We start from the raw sequence: 24,458 nt of genomic DNA on the forward strand, positions 1-24,458 counted from the left end.
AAAGCTTCTTCGTTCCAACTCCCAATTTCCTAATTATTGCAAGAAATTGCACTTGTTTAATGAGGTGGAGATGCCGGCGTTGGACTGGGGTGAGCACAGTACGAAGTCTTACAACACCAGGTTAAAGTCCAACAGGTTTGTTTCGATGTCACTAGCTTTCGGAGCGCTGCTCCTTCCTCAGGTGAATCACACAAGCTCACAGTCTAATTACACATATGGAAATGAAATAATACTGCAATGTAAGTTGGTGGCTTTAGAGAGGAGGGAGAAAATTGGGTGAAAGCTAACGATCTTTCTTTCTCTGTCTAGGATTATGTTAAGGCATTGGCTTATGCAAAGGATAAAGAGTTAGTGGCTTCAGCGGGGCTGGACAGACAGATTTTCCTCTGGGATGTCAATACCCTTACAGCCCTGACTGCCTCAAACAATACTGTCACAAGTAAGTTCCTAATTGTGAATGGAATGGTAGGGGAAATACATATGGAGGCTATATACAATAGAAGTAAATGCTTGGGAGATTTATAAAGGTTGTTTTGTTTTAATTTGTTGATAGCTTGACAGTGCTAGCTAGCAAAGCTGCATTTGGTGACTGTCTAATTGCGCTGAAAAAAAATAATAGGACTAAGGCTTACAAGATCACTTCGGAAGGCGCATAGTATAGAGTCGCATGTACACCAGATTGCATATGGGCTGACTAAATGTATAGAACTGGCTAGGTAACCTTCCTTATTAATAATAATAATAATCTTTATTGTCACAAGTAGGCTTACATTAACACTGCAATGAAGTTACTGTAAAAAGCTCCTAGTCGCCACATTCCACCGCCTGTTCGGGTACACAGAGGGAGAATTCAGAATGTCCAAATTACCTAACAGCATGGGCGAAATTCTCCTACCCGCCCCGCCACATTTCTGTGCTGACCGGCCGGCTGGAGTCTCCGTAACGCCGGCCGGTCAATGGGGTTTCCCATTGTGGGGCAGCCCCACGCCATCGGGAAACCCCCGGGCGCCGGCAAAACGGAGACTCCCGCCGGCGGAGAATGACGCCCCATGTCTTTCAGGACTTGTGGGAGGAAACCGGAGCACCCGGAAGAAACCCACACAGTCACAGGGAGAACGTGCAGACTCCACACAGACAGTGACCCAGGACAGGAATCGAACCTGGGACCCTGGAGTTGTTAAGCCAACGGTGCTAACCACTCTGCTACCGTGCTGCCCTCATCACCCCCTGTTTCCTACAGCTCAGCCAGCTTTGAATCCACCTTATCAAGTTCCCATGTCTCCCATGTGCATTTGCCTTCTTTATAAGTCTCCCATGTGGGACCTTGTCAGATGCTTTGCTGAAATCATGTAAACTACCCTCATCTACAAACTTCGTCACATGTTCGAAAAATTCAAACAATTTGTGAGGCATGATCTCCCTCTGACAAAGCCATGCTGTCTATTCCTGATCAAAGCTTGCCTCTCCAAGTGGAGATAGAGTCCCCGGTGCCCATCTCCCTTTCTAACAGATAACAAAACAACAAAGAACAAAGAACAAAGAAAAGTACAGCACAGGAACAGGCCCTTCGGCCCTCCAAGCCCATGCCGACCATGCTGCCTGACTAAACTACAATCTTCTACACTTCCTGGGTCCGTATCCCTCTATTTCCATCCTATTCATGTATTTGTCAAGATGCCCCTTAAATGTCACCATCGTCCCTGCTTCCACCACCACCTCCGGCAGCGAGTTCCAGGCACCCACTACCCTCTGTGTAAAAAAAACTTGCCTCGTACATCTACTCTAAACCTTGCCCCTCGCACCTTAAACCTATGCCCCCTAGTAATTGACCCCTCTACCCTGGGGAAAAGCCTCTGACTATCCACTCTGTCTATGCCCCTCATAATTTTGTAGACCTCTATCAGGTCGCCCCTCAACCTCCTTCGTTCCAGTGAGAACAAACCGAGTTTATTCAACCGCTCCTCATAGCTAATGCCCTCCATACCAGGCAACATTCTGGTAAATCTCTTCTGCACCCTCTCTAAAGCCTCCACATCCTTCTGGTAGTGTGGCGACCAGAATTGAACACTGTACTCCAAGTGTGGCCTAACTAAGGTTCTATACAGCTGCAACATGACTTGCCAATTCTTATACTCAATGCCCCGGCCAATGAAGGCAAGCATGCCGTATGCCTTCTTGACTACCTTCTCCACCTGTGTTGCCCCTTTCAGTGACCTGTGGACCTGTACTCTTAGATCTCTCTGACTTCCAATACTCTTGAGGGTTCTACCATTCACTGTATATTCCCTACCTGCATTAGACCTTCCAAAATGCATTATCTCACATTTGTCCGGATTAAACTCCATCTGCCATCTCTCCGCCCAAGTCTCCAAAAAATCTAAATCCTGCTGTATCCTCTGACAGTCCTCATCGCTATCCGCAATTCCACCAACCTTTGTGTCGTCTGCAAACTTACTAATCAGACCAGTTACATTTTCCTCCAAATCATTTATATATACTACAAACAGCAAAGGTCCCAGCACTGATCCCTGCGGAACGCCACTAGTCACAGCCCTCCAATTAGAAAAGCATCCTTCCATACCTACTCTCTGCCTTCTATGACCTAGCCAGTTCTGTATCCACCTTGCCAGCTCACCCCTGATCCCGTGTGACTTCACCTTTTACATAGATTACATAGAACATACAGTGCAGAAGGAGGCCATTCGGCCCATCGAGTCTGCACCGACCCACATTAATCCCTCACTTCCACCTTATCCCCGCAACCCAATAACCCCTCCCAACCCTTATGGACACTACGGGTAATTTAGCATGGCCAATCCACCTAACCTGCACGTCTTTTGGACTGTGGGAGGAAACCGGAGCACCCAGAGGAAACCCACGCACACACGGGGAGAACGTGCAAACTCCGCACAGACAGTGACCCAGCGGGGAATCGAACCTGGGACCCTGGCGCTGTGAAGCCACAGTGCTAATCACTTGTGCTACCGTGCTGCCCTACTGTTGTACTAGTCTACCATGAAGGACCTTGTCAAAGGCCTTACTGAAGTCCATATAGACAACACCCACTGCCCTACCTGCATCAATCATCTTTGTGACCTCTTCGAAAAACTCTATCAAGTTAGTGAGACACGACCTCTCCTTCACAAAACCATGCTGCCTCTCACTAATCCGTCCATTTGCTTTCAAATGGGAGTAGATCCTGTCTCGAAGAATTCTCTCCAGTAATTTCCCTCCCACTGACATAAGGCCTGTAGTTCCCTGGATTATCCTTGCTACCCCTCTTAAACAGAGGAACAACATTGACTATTCTCCAGTCCTCCGGGACATCACCTGAAGACAGTGAGGATCCAAAGATTTCTGTCAAGGCCTCAGCAATTTCCTCTCTAGCTTCCTTCAGTATTCTGGGGTAGATCCCATCAGGCCCTGGGGACTTATCTACCTAATTATTTTTCAAGACGCCCAACACCTCGTCTTTTTGGATCTCAGTGTGACCCAGGCTATCTACACACCCTTCTCCAGACTCAACATCCACCAATTCCTTCTCTTTGGTGAATACCGATGCAAAGTATTCATTTAGTACCTCGCCCATTTCCTCTGGCTCCACACATAGATTCCCTTGCCTATCCTTCAGTGGGCCAATCCTTTCCCTGGCTACCCTCTTGCTTTTTATGTACGTGTAAAAAGCCTTGGGATTTTCCTTAACCCTATTTGCCAATGACTTTTCGTGACCCCTTCTAGCCCTCCTGACTCCTTGCTTAAGTTCCTTCCTACTTTCCTTATATTCCACACAGGCTTCGTCTGTTCCCAGCCTTTTATCGTTGTTTTGGATATTGTTTGGGGGGGGGGTGGGGGGGCGGACACTGTAGGTTAAAGTAGTGGCAGCCAACTTCCTGGCACCATGGGTGGTCTGATGCACAAAAGGGGAGGGGGAAGAACATCAGGGCTATAGTGGTAGGGGATTCAATTGCAAGGATAACAGACGGGCATTCCTGCAGCCGCAAAAGAGAATCTAGGATCGTATGTTGCCTCCCTGGTGCCAGGGCCGGGGATGTGATCGAAAGACTGCAGGGCATAAAGGTGGGAGGGGGGTGCAAATAGTGTTACGTATTGATACCAACGATATAGGTAGAAGGGATGTGATCCTGCAAGCAGAATTTAAGGAGCTAGGAAGTAGATTAAAGAACAGGACCCAGAAGATAGTAATCTCTGGATTACTTCTGTTGCCATATTCTAGTGAGTACAGAAATAGGAGGTTAGTCCAGGTGAATGTGTGGCTAGAGGGATGGTGCAGGAGGGAGGGCTTTAGATTTATGGGACGTTGGGACCCTTTTTGGAGACAGTGAGATCTGTACAAGGCAGACGAGTTGCACCCGAACCAAAATAGGACCAGAGCCCTTGCAGACAGGTTTACTAGTGCTGTCGGGGAGGGTTTAACTTGGCTGGTAGTGGGGTGGGACCAAGAGAAGGTTTATCCAGGGGAGGTGCACAGCCAAAATTAGAAGAGACAGCAAGGGAGTCAGGAAAACATTTTCCTCCAAATCATTTATATATATATATATTTACTACAAAGAGCAAAGGTCCCAGCACTGATCCCTGTGGAACACCACTGGTCACAGCCCTCCAATTAGAAAAGGATGCTTTTCTAATTGGAGGGCTGTGACCAGTGGTGTTCCACAGGGATCAGTGCTGGGACCTTTGCTCTTTGTAGTATATATAAATGATTTGGAGGAAAATGTAACTGGTCTGATTAGTAAGTTTGCAGACGACACAAAGGTTGGTGGAATTGCGGATAGCGATGAGGACTGTCAGAGGATACAGCAGGATTTGGATTGTTTGGAGACTTGGGCGGAGAGATGGCAGATGGAGTTTAATCCGGACAAATGTGAGGTAATGCATTTTGGAACGTCTAATGCAGGTAGGGAATATACAGTGAATGGTAGAACCCTCAAGAGTATTGAAAGTCAAAGAGATCTAGGAGTACAGGACCACAGGTCATTGAAAGGGGCAACACAGGTGGAGAAGGTAGTCAAGAAGGCATACGGCATGCTTGCCTTCATTGGCCGGGGCATTGAGTATAAGAATTGGCAAGTCATGTTGCAGCTGTATAGAACCTTAGTTAGGCCACACTTGGAGTATAGTGTTCAATTCTGGTCGCCACACTACCAGAAGGATGTGGAGACTTTAGAGAGGGTGCAGAAGAGATTTACCAGAATGTTGCCTGGTATGGAGGGCATTAGCTATGAGGAGCGGTTGAATAAACTCGGTTTGTTCTCACTGGAACGAAGGAGGTTGAGGGGCGACCTGATAGAGGTCTACAAAATTATGAGGGGCATAGACAGAGTGCCCAGGGTAGAGGGGTCAATTACTAGGGGGCATAGGTTTAAGGTGAGAGGGGCAAGGTTTAGAGTAGATGTACGAGGCAAGTTTTTTACGCAGAGGGTAGTGAGTGCCTGGAACCCGCTACCGGAGGAGGTGGTGGAAACAGGGACGCTAGTGACATTTAAGGGGCATCTTGACAAATCCATGAATAGGATGGGAATAGACGGATACGGACCCAGGAAGTGTAGAAGATTGTAGTTTAGTCGGGCAGCATTGTCGGCACGGGCTTGGAGGGCCGAAGGGCCTGTTCCTGTGCTGTACATTTCTTTGTTCTTGTTCTTTGAAGGCATATACGTTATAGGCCAGTAAGTCACGAGGATGTTTGGCAAGATTGAATGCAAGGAGTCTGACAAACCAGGCAGATGAGTTGAGGGCACAAATTAAAATATGGGGGTATGGCTATCACTGAGACATGGTTGAGAGGGGGGCAGGATTGGCAGCTCAATATTCCAGGATAGGGGATCTTCATAGGCGACTGGGAAGGAGGTAATAGAGGAGAGGGTGTTGCAATTCAGATGAGGTAATCAGTTGCAGCAGTAAGGAGGGGCGGGGTATCTCAGAAGGCTCATCAAGTGAAACCACGTGGGTACAACTTTAATAGACCCTCTAACAGTCTGAGAAAAATAGAAGAGTAGATATTTTGGCACATTTCAGAGAAGTTAAAAGTAATAGGGGTAGTGATAGTGAGGAATTTCAACTTCCCTAACATTAACTGGGGCAGTCGTAGTGTGAAAGGTTTAGAGACAACGGAATTCTTTAAATGCGTTCAGGAGAACCTTTTAAGCCAATATGTATTGGGAAGCACAGTGGTTAACACTATGGCTTCACAGCACCAGGGTTCCAGGTTCGATTCCCGGTTTGGGTCACTATCTGTGTGGAGTCCACACGTTCTCCCCGTGTCTGCATGGGTTTCCTCCGGGTGCTCCAGTCTCCTCCCACAAGTCCTAAAAGATGTGCTTGTTATGTAATTTGACATTCTGAATTCTTCCTCTGTGTACCCGAACAGGTGCTGGAATATGGCGACTAGGGCCTTTTCACAGCAACTTCATTGCACTGTTGATGTAAGCTTACTTGTGACAATAAAGATTATTTATTTAAAAAAAAGAATGACCTACAAGAGAGAGAGGGTGGGCCTGGACTTAATTGTAGGTAACAAAGCCAGGCAAGTGATTGAAGTATCTGTGGGAGAGAATTTTGCAGACAGTGATCAGAATTCCGTTAGATTCAAGATTCAAGATTGTTATGGAAAAGGTAGCCATGATGTGGAGATGCCGCCGTTGGACTGGGGTGAGCACAGCAAGAAGCCTTACAACACCAGGTTAAAGTCCAACAGGTTTGTTTCAAACACTAACTTTAGGAGCACTGCTCCTTCACCTGAGGAAGGAGGAGTGCTCTGAAAGCTAGTGATTCGAAGCAAACCTGTTGGACTTTAACCTGGCGTTGTAAGACTTCTTACTGTTATGGAAAAGGGCAAGGATGGGCCTGAAATCAAAGTTCTAAACGGGGGAAAGGCCGATTTTAATAAGATCAGATATGATTTGGCCAGAGTGCACTGGGAGTAAACTCTTTAGGTAAATCTTTGACACAACAGTGGGACACTCATGTTTAAAAATAAATTTAAAGTGCCCAATTAGTTTTTTCCAATTAAGAGGCAATTTAGCATGGCCAATCCACCAACCCTGCACATCTTTGGTTTGTGGGGGTAAGACCCACGCAGACACGGGGAGAATGTGCAAACTCCACATGGACAGTGACCCAGGGCCCGGATCAAACCTGGGTCCTTGGTGCTGTGAGGCAACCGTGCTAACCACTATGCTGCCCTAGTGGGATGCATTCAAGAAGGAAAAAGGGAGAGTACATAAGAGTGGAACCAACAAATTCAGTATACCCTGGATATCGAGGAATATACAGCATTGGGTACAGAGAAAAAGGGAGGCTTTTCACCCAGGGGATGGTGGAGGCAGAGACCCTCATAAAATTTAAAGAGTATTTAGATGTGCACTTGCGATGTCAAGCATACAAGGCCAAGTGCTGGAAAATGGGATTAGATTGGTTAGGTGGTTGTTGTTAACCAGTGAAGATGCAATGGGCCAAAGGGTCTTTTTTGTGTTGCAGATCTCTATAACTGTATGAGCAAATGAATTGGCTCCAATTAGGCAGACCGGGTTTACGAAATGTCAATGGCCTTTGTGTAGTTCCCACTGAATTTGGTCTCTGTAGCCCACCGGGTCAATGGTGTCTCTTCAAAGATAACGAGGTGTTATGACTTCCATATTGACTTATTATTTGAGGGTCACAAACAGACGTCACTTCAGCAATTTGAAAAAGTATTTATCAGTTTTTCAGAGTGCAAGATCTTAGCCCCCGAAATTAGATTTGAGTTTATATCTATAACATTGGATACAAGTATAATTTTGGTGTGGACAATTAGCAGAAGAAGATAGCTGCCATGCTTTCTCTCTATCGCCCTCCACCTACCTGTCCATCTGCCAATGTATTGGCAATGCTGTGGAGACTTTGCACAGAAACAAATTACTTTGGACCTAAATACATTTTTTTGTGACAACAGCATCATCGTTGAGTGGAAATAAAGATTCCATTTATAGCCTTGCAATGAACCAGATGGGAACAGTCATTGTGTCTGGGTCCACTGAAAAGGTAAGTTGAATTATGATGCCAGTCATGCTTGACTGTTTCATGTAATTGAGAAGCCAACTTTTCAGATTTGGTGACCTATTTTCCAAATGTGTTTGATGACTTGCCTTAGTTGTCAAACAGCACTTGGACCTCATGTTGTGTCTTATGACTAACTATATTTTTCTTTTCATGTTTCGTAGTAATTAAAGCTTAGAACAGCAATGTGGGTATTAAATTTCACACTTTTTAATAAGTTGTGTAAGTGTTCTGAAAGGGGAAATTATATTTTGCAGTTGCATTTTTTTTTTTGTCGAATGCTAAGTGTGACCAAGATCAGTTTCTTTTAAATTTGCTTGACCTATTGTATAACTTCTAAGAACTTTCATGGTGCATTCTTTTTCTATTTCAGTGGAGGGGTAATTTCTGTTTGATTTGTTTAAAATTGCTGATTGAATTTATGACATTAAACAGGAATTAACAAAAGGTGTTGGAAGTGAGTTAAATGTTTGCCATTAGTCTCAGGCTGCCTAAAGTAGTATGCGGTGTTGGTTGCAATTAACAGGTTCTGAGAGTGTGGGATCCCAGGACATGTGCAAAGCTGATGAAACTTAAAGGTCACACGGATAATGTAAAAGCTCTATTGTTGAACCGAGATGGCACACAGGTATTTCACATTTCTTGCTACTGTTCCAAGTTAAAGTCATTTTGTGTTGTTCTATGCAGCAGTCTTGGTAGACGGTTTTATATAAATTCAAATTCTTCCATCTTCTCCCAATTGCTTTTGCCACCATCTCTTGGCCCCCTTTAATTCTCTCTCTCTATCTCTCTCGTTCTCTTTGGCCTCACTCGCATGCGCTTCCCTCGCTCATTCTTGCTTCTCTGTTTCTCTAATATCAAGTTATAATGGTGTCGTCATTTTTGAATTGTCAGTATAATATTTAATTAGTGTGATTAATCAGGGCTTTGGGGGTAATGGATGTTGTCTTCCACCATTGCATCTGTTTAATTGGTGATGATGGGATACAGCTACCTCTGCCCAGTAAACATTTTTGTTATATAGTTTGCAACTTGTGCTGGTTTCATTTTTTAGAATCTATTTTACTCTAGAATTGTGCTTTTCAGCTTCCCTTCTGTCTGAACCCAGTTCCCTCTATCACAGTGGGTTTTGTTTGTATTATTTGTAGCTCATCTAGGTAACGCATTTAACCTGTTGCAGATTATTTCCCTTGGCCAGTTAGCCCCGTAACTTCATGGGATCCTTTTTGTCTTCAGATGGTGGCAGAAGAATGTGGCACTAGAAATAGCTTGGGCTTTAAGTATCGTCTGAATTTAAGTAAGAATAGAATAATAATAATTGCTTATTGTCACAAGTTAGCTTCGGTGAAGTTACTGTGAAAAGCCCCTAGTCACCACATTCCGGCACCTGTTCGAGGAGGCTGGTACCGGAATATACAAAAGAACAAAAGCAGTAACACAACACATTTGGTAGTTAAGGGACGGACTTTGAGGAGTGATGATGAAAATTGGATACTTTCTCAATGACAAAACTGAGAGCAGCTCCTCATTGGGAAATTCTGAACAATGTTCCTTCACTTGACTACTGATCTTTGCCATTCTGTTGTGACACGATCTCAAGCAAAGGCCTAATGTTTCACTGATCAAGCCTCGGAGTTGGAGAAACCCCCTACAAAATTGTCTTTATTAACTTTTTTAAAGAGTAAAATTTTATCATAAGGGTTTATACATGGTTCCAGTGGGCAACGAGGTGGCATGGTGGTTCACACTCCTGCCTCACAATGCCAAGGACCTGGGTTCGATTCCGGCTTTGGGTGACTGTGGAGTTTGCACTTTCGCCCTGTGTCTACGTGGGTTTCCCCCCACTGTCCAAAGATGTGCAGGTTAAGTGGATTGGCTGTGCTAACTTACCCCTTAGTATCCAAGGATGTGTAGGTTAGTTGGGGTTATGGAGTTTGAGGGCAGGGGAGTGTGCCAAGGTGTGGTATGCTTTCGGAGGGTCTGTGCAGACTCGATGGGCTGAATCATATTATTTACAGTGCAGAAGGAGGCAATTTGGCCCATCAAGTCTGCAACAGCCCTTGGAAAGAGCATCCTTACAAGCCCACACCATCACTCAATCCCAGTAACCCCACCCAACCTTTTTGGACACTAAGGGCAATTTAGCATAGCCGATCCACATAACCTGCACATCTTTGGACTGAGGGAGGAAACCGGAGCGCCCGGAGGAAACCCACGCAGACACTGGAGAACGTGCACATTCCGCACAGACCGTGACCCAAGCCGGGAATCGAACCTGGGACCCTGGAGCTGTGAAGCAACTGCGCTAACGACTATGCTACCGTGCTGCCCTCCTTCTGCACTGGAGTAATTCAACGCTTCTGTTCTATGATTAGGTGTAAACTCTTGCTGTGCATATGAAGTAGGTTGCAACTAACCATATTCAACTAACCGTATTGTAAGCTGGCTTGATATCAGAGAATGCAAGAGGTTAGAAATTTCTTCTCAACAGCACATTAGTTTTGAGTAGGGTGGAAGAAAGGAAAATAGGTGTACGCCCCTTCTCATCAACTCAGCGGGGCAGCACAGTAGCACAAGTGGCTAGCACTGTAGCTTAACAGCGCCAGGATCCCAGGTTCAATTCCCCGCTGGGTCACTGTCTGTGCGGAGTCTGCACATTCTCCCCGTGTCTGCGTGGGTTTCCTCCGGGTGCTCCGGTTTACTCCCACAGGCCAAAGACGTGCAGGTTAGGTGGATTGGCCATGATAAATTGCCCATAGTGACCAAAAAAGATTAGAGGAGTTATTGGGTTATGGGGATAGGGCAGAAGTGAGGGCTTAAGTGGGTGGGTGCAGACTTGATGGGCTGAATGGCCTCATTCTGCGCTCTATGTTCTATGTTTTAGTATTCATTGAGAATCTTTCAGTATCAACCCACAACGATTGCAATGTTGTCCTTCTCTTAACTGTAAATGATTTAAATGTTTCTGTTGGTGCAGTTAACAGCAGTTTTTCTTCCCATCTTTATCCTTTAGTGTTTATCTGGTAGTTCTGATGGAACCATCCGCCTGTGGTCCTTGGGACAACAGAGGTGCATAGCGACCTATAGGGTTCATGATGAAGGAGTTTGGGCATTGCAGGTCAACGAAGCGTTCACCCATGTCTATTCGGGAGGACGAGACCGAAAGATTTACTGCACAGACCTCCGGAATCCAGACATTCGGGTTCTGATTTGTGAGGAAAAAGCACCCGTTCTCAAGGTACAGTCTGAAAAATTAGGCACAACCTTTGGCAACACCGCAGCGCTCAAGGACTTTAATTTCAGTATAATAGACATAAAATAGATAGATACAAGAATTCAAACAGGGCAACGGTAAAGTAGTAAGAATAGCAATCAGAATATTGAGTTTTTTTAAACAAAACCACCACCCTCTGAGCTAACAAATAGGTAGTAAAGTAAAGTTGTCAGGTAGCAGATGGCAGGAAGCTGAAACCGTATGGGCATCAGTGCAGCCACAACGTGTGACATGAGGCTCTTGTTGTCTTCAGCTTATCCCATGCCACTTGCAAAGCATTACGGAATGAGGAAGAGGGGTGAAAGAAAACTCCGCATCCTATTCGGGAAGAATTTGATTTCTAAGAAAGGCAACCCAAGCAGTGTTTATGGTTACTCAGAAGAAACTAATCTGAAATATACAAGACTAACTTAAGTTTAGAGGGCCAGAATGCAAGACCAGGGATGTACTTCTGAGGCTGTATAAGGCTCTGGTCATTTGATATACTGTGAGCAGTTTTGGGCCCCATATCTAAGGAAGGATGTGCTGGTCTTGGAAAGGGTCCAGAGGAGGTTCACAAGAATGATCTCTGGAATGAACAGCTTGTCGTATGAGGAACGATTGAGGAATCTGGGTCTGTACTCGTTGGAGTTTAGAAGGATGAGGGGGATCTTATTGAAACTTACAGGATACTGTGAGGCCTGGATAGAGTGGAAGTGGCGAGGATGTTTCCACTTGTAGGAAAAACTAGAAGCAGAGGACACAATCTCAGACTAAAGGGATGATCCTTTAAAACAGAGAGGAAGAGGAATTTCTTCAGCCAGAGGGTGGTGAATCTGTGGAACTCTTTGCCGCAGAAGGCTGTGGAGGCCAAATGTCTGGAGTGTCTTTAAGACAGAGATAGATAGGTTCTTGATTAATAAGGAGATCAGGGGTTATGGGGAGAAGGCAGGAGAATGGGGATGAGAAAAATATCAGCCATGATTGAATGGCGGAGCAGACTCGATGGGCCGAGTGGCCTAATTCTGCTTTTATGGTCTTATGGATTATATAATACCCTTAATGCTTTTGAGGAGCATTATGTGACAAAGTATGACACAAAGCCACTAAGACAATGTCGGGTTGTATATCCAAATACTTGCGTTTACAACACACAAACCGCTGTCCTGTCTAACCAAAGCATTTATGCTACTTAATTCAAATTAGAATCATAGAATCATAGAAGTTTACAGCATGGAAACAGGCCCTTCGGCCCAACCAGTCCATGCCGCCCAGTCTTTACCATTAAGCTAGTCCCAGTTGCCCGCACTTGGCCCATAACCCTCTATACCCATCTTACCCATGTAACTATCTAAATGTTTTTTAAAAGACACAATTGTACCCGCCTCTACTACTACCTCTGGCAGCCCATTTCAGACACTCACTACCCTCTGAGTGAAGAAATTGCCCCTCTGGGCCCTTCTGAATCTCTCCCCTCTCACCTTAAACCTATGCCCTCTAGTTTTAGACTCCCCTACCTTTGGGAAAAGATGTTGACTATCTACCTTATCTATGCCCCTCATTATTTTATAGACCTCTATAAGATCACCCCTAAGCCTCCCACGCTCCAAGGAAAAAAGTCCCAGTCTATCCAGCCTCTCCTTATAACTCAAACCATCAAGTCCCGGCAACATCCTAGTAAATCTTTTCTGCACTCTTTCCAGTTTAATAATATCCTTTCTATAATAGGGTGACCAGAACTGCACACAGTATTCCAAGTGTGGCCGTACCAATGTCTTGTACAACTTCAACGAGACGTCCCAACTCCTGTATTCAATAATTATTGGTTTAAAATGAAAAAAAGAGATGCGCAGAATGACGCAAATGTCTGCAAACACTTGATTGACTGCTTGGAGTCCAATATTAATTTAATCTAGACTGAGGAGGACTGAAACAAATTACAGGAAGATATTAATAAATTTACAGGATGGGCAAATAATTGGCATACGAAGTCTGGATAAATGTGACGTTTTGGTAGGAAGATTAGGGAGGCCAGTTATTGGACGTTGGGCTAGAAGGGCAAAGGGATCGAGAGTACAGATGCACCAATTGCTAAAAGTTGCACCACAGGTTATAAACCCATTTTTTAAAAAGCAAGCCAAGCACTCGGCTTTATTTCAAAAAGGAGGAGAGTGGTCTTATTGAAACTTGGAAGATTATGAGGGGGTGTGACAGGGTGGATGTTGAGAGGATATTTCTCCCTGTGAATGAATCTACAACTAGTGGGGCACAGTTTAAAAACAAGGGGTCTCCCATTTAAGACAAAAATGATTTTTTTTCTCAAGAAGGTTGTTAGTGTTTGGGGTTCTCTTCCCCAGCGAGCAATGGGGACTGGATTATTCAATGTATTCAAGGTTGGATTAGATCAACAGGGGGGTCAGGTTATTGGGGGACATGATGGAAAGTGGAGTCGATGCCGCAGTTAGATCAGCCATAATCTTATTCAATGGCTGAGCTGGCTCAGGGGCAGAATGGTCTACTCCTGCTCTTATTTCTTATGTTCTAATGATCTTGTGAATCTAGAGGAATAAGATTGAAAGTAAGGAAGTTATGTTAGACCTGTATCGAACACTATGAAAAGGGTCTCTTTTCTCATGGAAAAGGAAGGCCGAGGGCTGATCTGATTGTGGACCTTGAAATTATGAACGGATTTGACGGTGGATGCATGGAGAATGTCTCAACTTGTGGGGAAGAGCATAACTTTGAGGCGTTCAGTATACGATAGTCAGCAAGAAATCCAATAGGGAATTCAGAAAGAAACGTTTTTCCTTTATTCGTTCACGGGGTATGGATCTCACTGGCTCGCCCAGCATTTATAGCCGATCCCGAATAGCCCTTGAAAAGGTGGTGGTGAGCTGCTTTCTTAAAACCGCTGCAATCCCTGTGGTGTAGGTACACCCACTGTGCTGTTAGGGAGTTCCACGATTTTGACCTGCCGACAGTGAAGGAACGGCGATAAATTTCCAAGTCAGGATGGTGTGTGGTTTGGCAGGGAACCTCCAGGTGGTGGGGTTCCCATCTGTCTGTTGCTCTTATCTTTCTAGTGCTCATGGGTTTGGAAATGCTGTCTTAAGGAGCCTTGGTGAGTGCCTGCAGTGTATACTTCCTTATTCAAAGCATGGTAAGAGTGGGGCACTCTCTACTCCAGGAAGTGGTTGAAACAAGTAGTATCTATGCATTTAAGGGGAATCTGGAGAAGCATCTGAGGGAGAAGGGATTACAGGGTGACAATAGATTTAGATGAGAGCTGTGAAGAGGCTCAAATGGAGCATAAACACTGGCTGGGACTAGTTAGGGCAGCGCGGTAGCACAGTGATTAGCACAGTTGCTTCACAGCTCCAGGATCCCAGGTTCGATTCCCGGCTTGGGCCACTGTCTGTGCGAAGTCTGCCTGTTCTCCCCGTGTGTGTGTGGGTTTCCTCCGGGTGCTCCGGTTTCCTCCCGCAGTCCAAAGATGTGCAGGTTTAGTGGATTGGCCATGATAAATTGCCCTTAGTGTCTAAAAAGGTTAGGTGGGGTGACGGGGTTACTGGGTGGAGGCGTGGGGTGCTCTTTCCAAGGGCCGGTGCAGACTCGATGGGCCGAATGGCCTCCTCCTGTACTGTAAATTCTATGATTATAGGACTGGAATCTGGGCCATACCTCTTGTGTATTTATTTGGTTTCTGTATCCAGAATGAAAAAATTGGTGTTTGTTCCCATCGTATGCTGACTTAATTCCCATGTATATTTCTGACCTCAACTTCTGGGAGAGGGAAAAGACAAAAGCTCTTCTCAGACTTCTTGTGGGCGATCAGGCAAGCCCAGGAAGCTCTAGAACTAGAAATTGTTTTCTGTCCAATTAGCCTCTGTTGTGAACCGCTTTTTATTTTTCCGAAATCCTGGTGGTTTCGCCACCTTTAGAATCGTGTTCCACAGACAGATTGTTATCGAAGAAAAGTGAAACTTGCCACTCGCCCACCACTTGATTAATTTGTGAGAGTGGACCCTAGTTTGATCTGACTCCGTCATTACAAATGCATCCGTGCTTGCATGCTTCCTGTCCTTCATATGAAAATATTTAAGTCAGATCCTCTGTAATCTTTGCCTCGCTCTGAATGGAATACGAGTTCAGGAAAAGCAATTGCCGTCATTATGGAAGCTGAAGCTGAAACCTTTTTAATTTTGTGCAGACCTGCTTCTGTGTGGAAGTAGCTATCATACAGCCAGGCAGATATAGATGGAGGGCAATATCTCTAACCTTGCATTCAGGTGGTTAAACTGTGCTCTGTTCTGGGTGAGCACAGTCACGCAGCTGCTTTGGGTCCATACCCAGTGCGCAGAATAGACAAGGGCCATCGCGGATGTCACAAGCACTAATGCTCTTTCTCCCCAGCTTGGGCGTGTGAATCTTTGGACCAGTTTGAGCCCTGTCTTCAACCTGTCTGCAACCTTCTTCAAGAGGTCACAGAAGGTTAGCACACACAGCTTCACTCCGAGGTAGACTGGGGTTAGAGCATTGTCAGAGAACATCTCTTTCAGATTTCTCACTAAGTGATCTTGCAATCATGGCTAAAATCTTGTTGAATCCCTTTCCATAAAAGTGGGCCAAATAAATTTCAAAGAGATGCCCATCAAATTAGTTTTGTGCAACATCTGATGTCCTGAAACACAAATCCTGGATTATGAGGGACATGACTATCTACTGAGTCTTTCATTCATAGAACATAGAACAATACAGCGCAGTACAGGCCCTTCGGCCCACGATGTTGCACCGAAACAAAAGCCATCTAACCTACACTATGCCATTATCATCCATATGTTTATCCAATAAACTTTTAAATGCCCTCAATGTTGGCGAGTTCACTACTGTAGCAGGTAGGGCATTCCACGGCCTCACTACTCTTTGCGTAAAGAACCTACCTCTGACCTCTGTCCTATATCTATTACCCCTCAGTTTAAAGTTATGTCCCCTCGTGCCAGCCATATCCATCCGCGGGAGAAGGCTCTCACTGTCCACCCTATCCAACCCCCTGATCATTTTGTATGCCTCTATTAAATCTCCTCTTAACCTTCTTCTCTCCAATGAAAACAACCTCAAGTCCGTCAGCCTTTCCTCATAAGATTTTCCCTCCATACCAGGCAACATCCTGGTAAATCTCCTCTGCACCCGCACCAAAGCCTCCACGTCCTTCCTATAATGCGGTGACCAGAACTGTACGCAATACTCCAAATGCGGCCGGACCAGAGTTCTGTACAGCTGCAACATGACCTCCCGACTCCGGAACTCAATCCCTCTACCAATAAAGGCCAACACTCCATAGGCCTTCTTCACAACCCTATCAACCTGGGTGGCAACTTTCAGGGATCTATGTACATGGACACCTAGATCCCTCTGCTCAGCCACACTTTCAAGAACTTTACCATTAGCCAAATATTCCGCATTCCTGTTATTCCTTCCAAAGTGAATCACCTCACACTTCTCTACATTAAACTCCATTTGCCACCTCTCAGCCCAGCTCTGCAGCTTATCTATATCCCTCTGTAACCTGCTACATCCTTCCACACTATCGACAACACCACCGACTTTAGTATCATCTGCAAATTTACTCACCCACCCTTCTGTGCCTTCCTCTAGGTCATTGATAAAAATGACAAACAGCAACGGCCCCAGAACAGATCCTTGTGGTACTCCACTTGTGACTGTACTCCATTCTGAACATTTCCCATCAACCACCACCCTCTGTCTTCTTTCAGCTAGCCAATTTCTGATCCACATCTCTAAATCACCCTTAATCCCCAGCCTCCGTATTTTTTGCAATAGCCTACCGTGGGGAACCTTATCAAACGCTTTGCTGAAATCCATATACACCACATCAACTGCTCTACCCTCGTCTACTTGTTCAGTCACCTTCTCAAAGAACTCAATAAGGTTTGTGAGGCATGACCTACCCTTCACAAAGCCATGCTGACTATCCCTGATCATATCATTCCTATCTAGATGATTATAAATCTTGTCCCTTATAATCCCCTCCAAGACTTTACCCACTACAGACGTGAGGCTCACCGGTCTATAGTTGCCGGGGTTGTCTCTGCTCCCCTTTTTGAACAAAGGGACCACATTTGCTGTCCTCCAGTCCTCTGGCACTATTCCTGTAGCCAATGATGACATAAAAATCAAAGCCAAAGGTCCAGCAATCTCTTCCCTGGCCTCCCATAGAATCCTAGGATAAATCCCATCAGGTCCCAGGGACTTATCTATTTTCAGCCTGTCCAGAATTGCCAACACCTCTTCCCTACGTACCTCAATGCCATCTATTCTATTAGCCTGGGGCTCAGCATTCTCCTCCACAACATTATCTTTTTCCTGAGTGAATACTGACGAAAAATATTCATTTAGTATCTCGCCTATCTCTTCAGACTCCACACACAATTTCCCATCCCTGTCCTTGACTGGTCCTACTCTTTCCCTAGTCATTCGCTTATTCCTGACATACCTATAGAAAGCTTTTGGGTTTTCCTTGATCCTTCCTGCCAAATACTTCTCATGTCCCCTCCTTGCTCGTCTTAGCTCTCTCTTTAGATCCTTCCTCGCTACCTTGTAACTATCCATCGCCCCAACCGAAACTTCACACTTCATCTTCACATAGGCCTCCTTCTTCCTCTTAACAAGAGATTCCACTTCCCTGGTAAACCACGGTTCCCTCGCTCGACGCCTTCCTCCCTGTCTGACCGGTACATACTTATCAAGAACACGCAGTAGCTGATCCTTGAACAAGCCCCACTTATCCAGTGTGCCCAACACTTGCAGCCTACTTCTCCACCTTATCCCCCCCAAGTCACGTCTAATGGCATCATAATTGCCCTTCCCCCAGCTATAACTCTTGCCCTGCGGTGTATACTTATCCCTTTCCATCATTAACGTAAACGTCACCGAATTGTGGTCACTGTCCCCAAAGTGCTCTCCTACCTCCAAATCCAACACCTGGCCTGGTTCATTACCCAAAACCAAATCCAACGTGGCCTCGCCTCTTGTTGGCCTGTCAACATATTGTTTCAGGAAACCCTCCTGCACACACTGTACAAAAAACGACCCATCTATTGTACTCGAACTATATCTTTTCCAGTCAATATTTGGAAAGTTAAAGTCTCCCATAATAACTACCCTGTTACTTTCGCTCATATCCAGAATCATCTTCGCCATCCTTTCCTCTACACCCCTAGAACTATTAGGAGGCCTATAAAAAACTCCCAACAGGGTGACCTCTCCTTTCCTGTTTCTAACTTCAGCCAATACTACCTCGGAAGAAGAGTCCCCATCTAGCATCCTCTCCGCCACCGTAATACTGCTCTTGACTAGCAGCGCCACACCTCCCCCTCTTTTACCTCCTTCTCTGAGCTTACTAAAACACCTAAACCCCGGAACCTGCAACATCCATTCCTGTCCCTGCTCTATCCATGTCTCCGAAATGGCCACAACATCGAAGTCCCAGGTACCAACCCACGCTGCCAGTTCCCCTACCTTGTTTCGTATACTCCTGGCATTGAAGTAGACACACTTCAAACCACCTACCTGAACGCTGGCCCCCTCCTGCGACGTCAAATCTGTGCTCCTGACCTCTATACTCTCATTCTCCCTTACCCTAAAACTACAATCCAGGTTCCCATGCCCCTGCTGCATTAGTTTAAACCCCCCCAAAGAGCACTAACAAATCTCCCCCCCAGGATATTTGTGCCCCTCAGGTTCAGATGTAGACCATCCTGTCTGTAGAGGTCCCACCTTCCCCAGAAAGAGCCCCAGTTATCCAAAAATCTGAAACCCTCCCGCCTGCACCATCCCTGTAGCCACGTGTTTAAATGCTCTCTCTCCCTATTCCTCATCTCACTATCACGTGGCACGGGCAACAACCCAGAGATAACAACTCTGTTTGTTCTAGTTCTGAGCTTCCATCCTAGCTCCCTGAAAGCCTGCCTGACATCCTTGTCCCCTTTCCTACCTATGTCGTTGGTGCCAATGTGGACCACGAATTGGGGCTGCTCCCCCTCCCCCCTAAGGACCCGGAAAACACGATCCGAGACATCACGTACCCTTGCACCTGGGAGGCAACATACCAAACGTGAGTCTCTCACGCTCCCACAAAATCTCCTATCTGTGCCCCTGACTATAGAGTCCCCAATTACTAATGCTCTGCTCCTCTCCCCCCTTCCCTTCTGAGCAACAGGGACAGACTCCGTGCCAGAGGCCCGTACCCCATGGCTTACCCCTGGTAAGTCGTCCCCCCCACAAGTATCCAAAGCGGTATACTTGTTTCTCAGGGGAACGACCGCAGGGGATCCCTGCACTGACTGTTTTTTCCCAGTCCCTCTTACAGTTACCCACCTATCTCCAATCTTTGGTGTAACTAATTCCCTGAAGCTGCTATCTATGACCCCTTCTGCCTCCCGAATGATCCGAAGTTCTTCCAACTCCAGCTCCAGTTCCCTAACTCGGTCTTGGAGGAGCTGGAAATGGCAGCACTTCCTGCAGGTAAAATCAGCAGGGACACTAACTGCATCCCTCACCTCAAACATCCTGCAGGAGGAACATTGTACTCCCTTCCCTGCCATTCCTCTAACTTTCTACCAAGATCTGGCTAACAACTAAATTAAATTTTTATAAAAAATAATAATAATATAATAAAAATATGGTACTTACCTCAGACCAATGGGTTTTATTATTAGGTTAGAGGAGGAGGGCGGGTGGGAGACACTACACGTGTAGTGTCTCGGGTTTCCTCTCCACCAGAATTTATTGGTGAGGGTCTTCCCAGACGTCCGCGGGTCGACTTCCTGATCCCGCCTAAAAAACTAATTTAAAGAAAAGAGAAAAAGTCTCAGCTCCTGCTGAAACTGACTCACCACTCACCAGCTGCTCTCACGCCGCCGAAATCGACTGGCCTGCCCCTCCCAGCACCCTCCTTCCGCAATGCTCCCGCTGAAACTGACTAACCAGCTGCTCTCACGCCGCCGAAATCGACTCCAAGAATGACCTTTTTTCAAAATCCATGGGCAGGATTCTCCATTTCCGAGACTACATGTTGACACCGGCGCAGAATTTGTGGACTTTAACGACAGCAAAACTGGTGCCAAACCTGGATTGATCCATGAACTGTGGCGGGGCTAGCACCGGCACCACTTGGAACCCAATCGATTCTAATGAAAAACGGTGCGGGATTTGATGGATCTGTGATTAACACTCGGGTGGCTGACAAGCTGCAGCCGCTTATACATATTATAATCCCCACACACACCATCCCAGCCAACAAGATTGCACTGGTTGTGCTGGAGCGCGTCCGTTCAGGGTTGGCTGGGGCCAGAGGGCACCTCGGGGGTCGTCTGGGGGTGACACCCATACGACCCGTGGCTCTAAGTTCACAGTGGGCTGTTAGTGGCGTGTGCAGCTGCATGGCTGCCAGCTGCAGCAATGGAGTTCCGTGCCCCCCCCCCCCCCCCGCTGACTCCACAGCCCCCCTCCCCGCAACTCCCCCCGGCCCTGACAGAAGCCCCTCTGCCAGTGGCACAAGTATTAGCAAACTATGGCAATGTTGGAAATTTTGCGTACCCCCTCTTTCTCCCTCCGCAACCACGAAGCCGGTTTCACGATTTTTAAAAGCAGAAATGAAACGTGCCATTGGGAACTCAGCCAATCAGAGTCATAGCATCACGGAGGCCCTGGAGAATACTGGGTCAGGCCCGCTAATGACATTCAAATGGTGTTTAAATTGTGTGTGTTCCGGACCACATTGACACCGCTGTCGAGAATTTCGACTTGATGTCAAATCAACGATCGCCATAATTTTAGCGTCGGAACCTATTCTCCGCCCATTCAGGTTTCATGATTTTGCCGTCGGCCAAAGGAGAATCCCGCCCCATGTATTTGCGTATTTTGTTGATGGTCTTATCCTCAAGCCATACAACACCATAAAGGATATTTACTTCAAATTGGGGAACAGTGTGGTTCAATTCAGCTTTAAAATTTGCAGCTACTGAGTGATGCCTCCATTTCTGCAAGAGGTTCTCAGCGTGTTAACTCTGCCTTACTCTTGATTAAGTGTTCTGTTAGTATTAAGTATTAAACTTGTGCCCCTTTTAATTTCTCTGCATTTTTAAACTTGATTTGCAGATGGAGATTGATCGATCAGCGGACCCAGCTCCAGCTATCTGGGTCGCCACCACAAAATCGTCAGTGAATAAATGGGTGAATATATTTGTGCTGATGCAGACTACATTGTTCACATTTAATGTTGCAGCCCAATCAATCCGTTACTTTGTGTATTGACATCATATCTGCAAATGCGCATGTTGCAAGGAACAATTTACAGTCTTACCATATTGATGCCTGCCTAATCTGCCCACCCCACAAACTAGAACTTTTTTTTGCCCATCCCTTCTTTCGCACACTTCTGCTCTGCAATTTGAAGGAATCATTTAAAGAAGCAGCATGGATAAAATGGTCTTTTCTACTTGTTTCAATGCTGTGAAAGGCCCCACCCACACTCAGAGGAATTTTCCTTTTTAAATACATCTTTAATTGATTACAGTCACATAGCTGCAACTTTGATCGGTCCTTTCTCACTCAGTTCCAATACTTCTCCCCTAATAAATTTGCAATGATATCTGTGCGCTCATTTGTGTTTTACTAAAACCGGCAATCAGATTTCAAACTGTTAATTTCAAAAATAAATCCCTCTTTAGATTATTTTCTGGATGTTGATTTTGAAACACTTTCACAAACAGCAGTGGGGGACACATTGCCACATTGGTAGAAAAGATAGGCTGGCATCAGTCTGCTGTTTTAGGATTAATACGGATTCAGAGTACATCTTAATCTACAATGGTCTCATTAACACAAAGTCCCTTTTAAGCACAAACTGTGGGCAAATACACTCTCCACTGTGAACCCCAAGTGAATGTTTGTGGATGTCTCCTCAGAATCCCCCCAGGTGATTGTCACGTGAGAGTTTCCAAACTCTGCTTCCAAAAGCATACTTTAAAATCTTCTCATAATTATACTTTCCCGTAGCAGTTTACATCCCGAAATATAGACCAGGTTTTCCAAATGACATTTTTAAAAAATATTTTTATTCTCCTTTTTCACATTTTCTTCAAAGTTTACCCCCCACCAATAAACAATAAACAAATACAATGTCAAATCCTTTATTAAGAACAACGATCCCATTTTCCCACCAACCCCCACACAACAGCCTGCATGACAATATAAGCATCAAATTTTTTTTAAACCCAGAAAAGGACTCTGGAATCGTCCATGGGCACCATTAACATATATAGTCGACCCCCCCCCCCCCAAAAAAACTAATATTCAAGGCCATCCAATCCCCGAAAGTGTACAATGAATGCCAGCCACGAGTTGTAAACCCCCTCCCACACTCCTCCCCTCCATTTCCTCTTGAAAACACCTCACCCAGCATCGGTCCCTTCCCCTCACTTTTCACCCCAGCTAGGCTCATCGAAACCTGTTCTACCAGGCTCTGATGGCCGCAACCCCTCCCCCCACCTCACTCCCGTTCACTGGCCGGCTTAAACCAGCCAATGTGGAGGCCCCAGTCCCCGGCCCGGTCCCAGGGAAACAAAGAAATTGCCTTTAACACACAACCCCAGCATAAACACACAAATCCCAAAGAACCATCATTGCAAAGGAAAGTCCGAACTCTTATTGTCCAAATAGACAGCGTCGACTCATTTAGTACATACAACACATGTAGTGAAAAAAATAAAGCTACATACAGCTACTACTCTCCTACCAACCCTCTACCCTCAGTACAAGACCAGTCCTCCGTCCCATTTCTCAATTCTGCCACAGCCCTTCTGCCTTCGCAAACACTTCTGCCGCTTTCATCGTCTCAAAATAAAAGTCTTTGGATTTGTAGGTCACCCTCAACTTAGCTGGGTACACTATGCCGCACCACACCTTTCTGTTATACAGTGCTATCTTCACTCGACCAAAGGCCGCCCGCCTCCACCATAAAGTCCTGGTATATGCATATGCCAACTTCAGCCCACTGCACCTCCCGCTTCTGTTTTGTCCAGCACAGGACCTTGTCCTTCATGTGGTACCTACGGAAACAAACAGCCACCACTCTTGGCGGCTCACTCGTCTTTGGTATAGGCCTCCACAACCTATGAGCCCGATCCAGTTCATATTGAGAGGGATCTTCCCCCTCCGCCAATAGCTTTGCCAACATCGTGGCAATATACTCCGTCGGCCTCGGGCCTTCCACCCCTTCGGGCAGACCCACGATCCTCAGATTCTGCCGCCTGGATCTGTTTTCCAGGTCTTCCATTTTTGGCTCGCAGGCCCTTGTTGGTCTCTATCCCCTCCGCAGCTCCTTCCCCATCGAGGTGAGTTGATCACTGTGCTGCGCTAGTGCCTCTTCCACTTCCTTCAGGTGTCTCACCCTGCTCCCGCACCTCAGCCTATGCACTCTATACCGCCGCCCTCACTGGGGCAATCGCCTCCTCCACCAGCACTTTCAATACCGCCCCCATCTCCTTCCTCATTGCTTCCATGTGTTTTGTGAACTGTTTTTCAAGTTTCACGGCCATCGCCTCGGTCATCCTTTCTGCCGTGAGCAGTGCGGCCTCATCCGGCGCCTTCCTTCCAGTTCCTCAGCCGACCTTTCCACCCACCGGCGGACCTTCATTAGCCCCCTTTTTCACGGCCATTTTTCTTTGAGATTTGGACATCTCTCTTCTCTGTGCCTTCCTACCCTTGTTTCATTAAAAAGTTGCTACTGGGACAGGGCATCAAAGCTCCGAAAAATTAATTCTCGGGCGGAAGCCCTCCAACCCACCGCCACCGGAAGTCCCAAATTACATTTTTAAACATGGCTTCCGCTCCACTCTTAACAGAGCATCTAGCCCAGGATTTTACACCAACCCCATTAAGATTTCTTTGTTTTGACAGCAATGTAAACTGCTCACAATTGCTTTAACACTCGATTCCCAGACTATTTATCTTTGAAGGCTGCTGTCCCACTTCAGATCATTTGTTTGCTCTTCCTTAAATTCTTCTGAACAATACCTTGGTCTCTGTTCACTTAACTCCCTCAGTCGTCTTAAAAATTCTCTCTGTCCCA

At 46.0% G+C, this 24,458-nt stretch overlaps 1 protein-coding gene across 1 annotated transcript in view; it reads left to right on the plus strand.

Annotated features, from left to right (window-relative positions):
* LOC140424759 (WD repeat-containing protein 48-like) overlaps positions 1 to 24,458 on the plus strand; it is a 127,271-nt gene that overhangs the window by 57,281 nt on the left and 45,532 nt on the right. The window contains exons 5-9 of the mRNA XM_072508139.1: positions 310 to 439; positions 7,949 to 8,037; positions 8,579 to 8,680; positions 11,066 to 11,290; positions 21,485 to 21,559. Of these exons, the coding sequence (XP_072364240.1) occupies positions 310 to 439; positions 7,949 to 8,037; positions 8,579 to 8,680; positions 11,066 to 11,290; positions 21,485 to 21,559 (621 nt within the window). The remainder of the gene's footprint in view (positions 1 to 309; positions 440 to 7,948; positions 8,038 to 8,578; positions 8,681 to 11,065; positions 11,291 to 21,484; positions 21,560 to 24,458) is intronic.

Source organism: Scyliorhinus torazame, chromosome 6 (assembly GCF_047496885.1).
Source record: "Scyliorhinus torazame isolate Kashiwa2021f chromosome 6, sScyTor2.1, whole genome shotgun sequence".
In the NCBI taxonomy this organism is placed as follows: Eukaryota; Metazoa; Chordata; class Chondrichthyes; order Carcharhiniformes; family Scyliorhinidae; genus Scyliorhinus; species Scyliorhinus torazame.